This window comes from Malurus melanocephalus, unplaced genomic scaffold, assembly GCF_030028575.1.
Source record: "Malurus melanocephalus ecotype Western Australia unplaced genomic scaffold, MMel_1.1 scaffold_1248, whole genome shotgun sequence".
Taxonomy (NCBI): domain Eukaryota; kingdom Metazoa; phylum Chordata; class Aves; order Passeriformes; family Maluridae; genus Malurus; species Malurus melanocephalus.
The window spans coordinates 13,942-16,212 of record NW_026624480.1 but is presented as its reverse complement, the minus strand read 5'-3'; the positions used below and the strand labels follow the sequence as shown (position 1 = coordinate 16,212).

General features: G+C 49.7%; 1 protein-coding gene across 1 annotated transcript in view; it reads left to right on the top strand.

Annotated features, from left to right (window-relative positions):
- The window catches only part of WSCD1 (WSC domain containing 1), an 18,352-nt gene extending 16,686 nt beyond the window's left edge, over nucleotides 1-1,666 (top strand). The window contains exons 7-8 of the mRNA XM_057387542.1: nucleotides 42-242; nucleotides 1,254-1,666. Of these exons, the coding sequence (XP_057243525.1) occupies nucleotides 42-242; nucleotides 1,254-1,606 (554 nt within the window). The 3' untranslated portion in view covers nucleotides 1,607-1,666. The remainder of the gene's footprint in view (nucleotides 1-41; nucleotides 243-1,253) is intronic.
- The last annotated feature ends 605 nt before the right edge of the window (nucleotides 1,667-2,271 follow it).

Here is a 2,271-nt window from a genome sequence, read left to right as displayed (position 1 = left end):
TCATCAGGTGAAAAAGCCAACAATCCTGTCTTGTACAACAGGTTTTAAAGGAGAGAAAGACCACTGGAGAAGTAGRAGGACGATCTGTGTGAAAACACACGAAAGTGGCAAGACAGAGATTGAAATGTTCGACTCAGCAATCCTGTTGATAAGGAACCCCTACAAATCCCTGATGGCAGAGTTCAACAGAAAGTACGCTGGGCACCTGGGCTACGCCACTGACCGCAACTGGAAGAGCAAAGGTGAGTGCTACCCCAGACAGGCTGCTTGGAAACCCAGCTCCTCAGTGTGCTGGGAAGGGGGATCCACTGGGCCTAAATGAGCACTGCAAACAAATTCAGCAGGATTTGAGACCCACTGCAGCTGAGATCAGCCCCAAAACCTCTGACACCTCTGGGAGCAGTGTGGCCRTGCTGTATGGGCACCCCCAGAGAGAAGGGGAGCACAGCAGCAATGCCACAGGCACACAGGAGTGTCCCTGGCACTGCCCTGCTGGGCATAGGAAACATGGCCAGGTACAACACTACTGTGCACAGCCCATTTGCTGGGCTGAGGTGAAGGAAATGGGTCCCTGCTGCACTCAATAACCATGAGAAATCTAAGATTTGGAGGTTCCAATGGAGCTGTTGACATTTTGTGAAGGAAATTTTACAGCACTGCACACGCACTAGTGCACTGCAGATAAATAAGGGTAATAGCAACAAGTGAACTCTAGATTCAGTGTCCCCTGAACACATGGAAAGATTTCAGAACCTGCCTGCTACACTTCACGTGTTTGACTGGCAAGCTGGCTGGTGRCTGCACTTTCCCCACTGCTGCATTCAGACTGCAGCAGAAAAGCCATTTGGTTTCCACTTTTCCTTGTGCATATTTGAGGCATTGCAGCTGTGTCTTGGCAGAGGGCTGGGGGGAAGTCACAGCTGTGTCACAGCAYATTTCTTTCCCAAGTTCATGTATCACCTTTGATCAGTCACAACTCAAGACCTATTCATCAAAAACTGACAAAATATCCCCCAGAAAAATGTCTGATGGGAATGGCTTTCCATATGGCAAAATACACATTGTTACATTTCAGCTACAAATGCTCTTTGTCCAGCCCAAAAGCTTTCACTAGGACTGTCCTGAGTTTTAGGAAATTAAATTATCATAGACAGCAAATAGAGATCAAGGTATCATCATATATGATGTCTAAGGCAAAGGAAAATTGCTGAAATGCAGCGTGGCTAACAGTGTCCCATTTTCTGCTCATCCAGAATGGCCAGATTTTGTGAACAGCTATGCCTCCTGGTGGGCCTCCCACGTCCTGGAGTGGCTCAAGTATGGGAAGCGCCTGCTGATTGTCCACTATGAGGACCTAAAGCACAGCCTKATCCCCAAGCTGAAGGAGATGGTGGAGTTTCTGAATGTCACAGTGACAGAGGACCGGCTGCTCTGTGTGGAGAACAACAGGGATGGGAATTTCAAGCGATCTGGTGCTAAGCAAAAGAATTTTGAGCCATTCACCCAGCAAATGAAAGATCTYATCAACAGATACATCCTGACAGTGGATGAGGCCCTAAGGGGAAGAAACTTCTCRGGGCTGCCCAGAGAGTATGTGCCAAGATGATAGGCTGGTATCATGCTGCTGTGGTTAAAAATGAAGTATCTTTTTCTTTAAAAAAACAGAAAAAAAAAACCCAAACGAACAAAAAAACCGTGAACAAACAAACATGAAGAAAAAAAGAAGACCAGAGCTCTCTAGCAGTTACAGCAAAGTATAACAAAGATACTTGTGGAGGCTGCTAAGCAGTGCAAATTCTCTCCACTCTTGGGAGAGGAGGTGGCCCCAGCATCCCCACAGTGAGGCACAGAGCTGGGACCTGTAGGAGAGCACAGAGCAGGGCCAGTGGGGAATGCCTCGGTTTTATCAGCCCCAAACAGCCCCAAACCTGGCTCCAGGGGCACGAGGAGAGCCCARGGGGTGGCAGAGAAGGGGGTTCAATACAGGTTTGTGCATCTCCAGCTCTCCACTGGAGAGTCACAGTCTGGGGGACAAGAGGGCCAAATGTCACCGTGGTCAGTGCTGCTGGTTCTGGAAATGGCCACAGCCCAGCCATGCTGGAGAGCCTGGATCACCTGGAGAGCAGGGACAAGGACAGTGAACCTCAGCTCTTCAGCCCAGCAGGGCTGGGACCCCAGCTCCTACCTCAAACCTTCATCCTGGAGCAGCTCCAAGGCAATTCCTGGAGAGCCACGGCTGCTTTAGAGCTGCCCTCTGCAGCCACCCCCAGC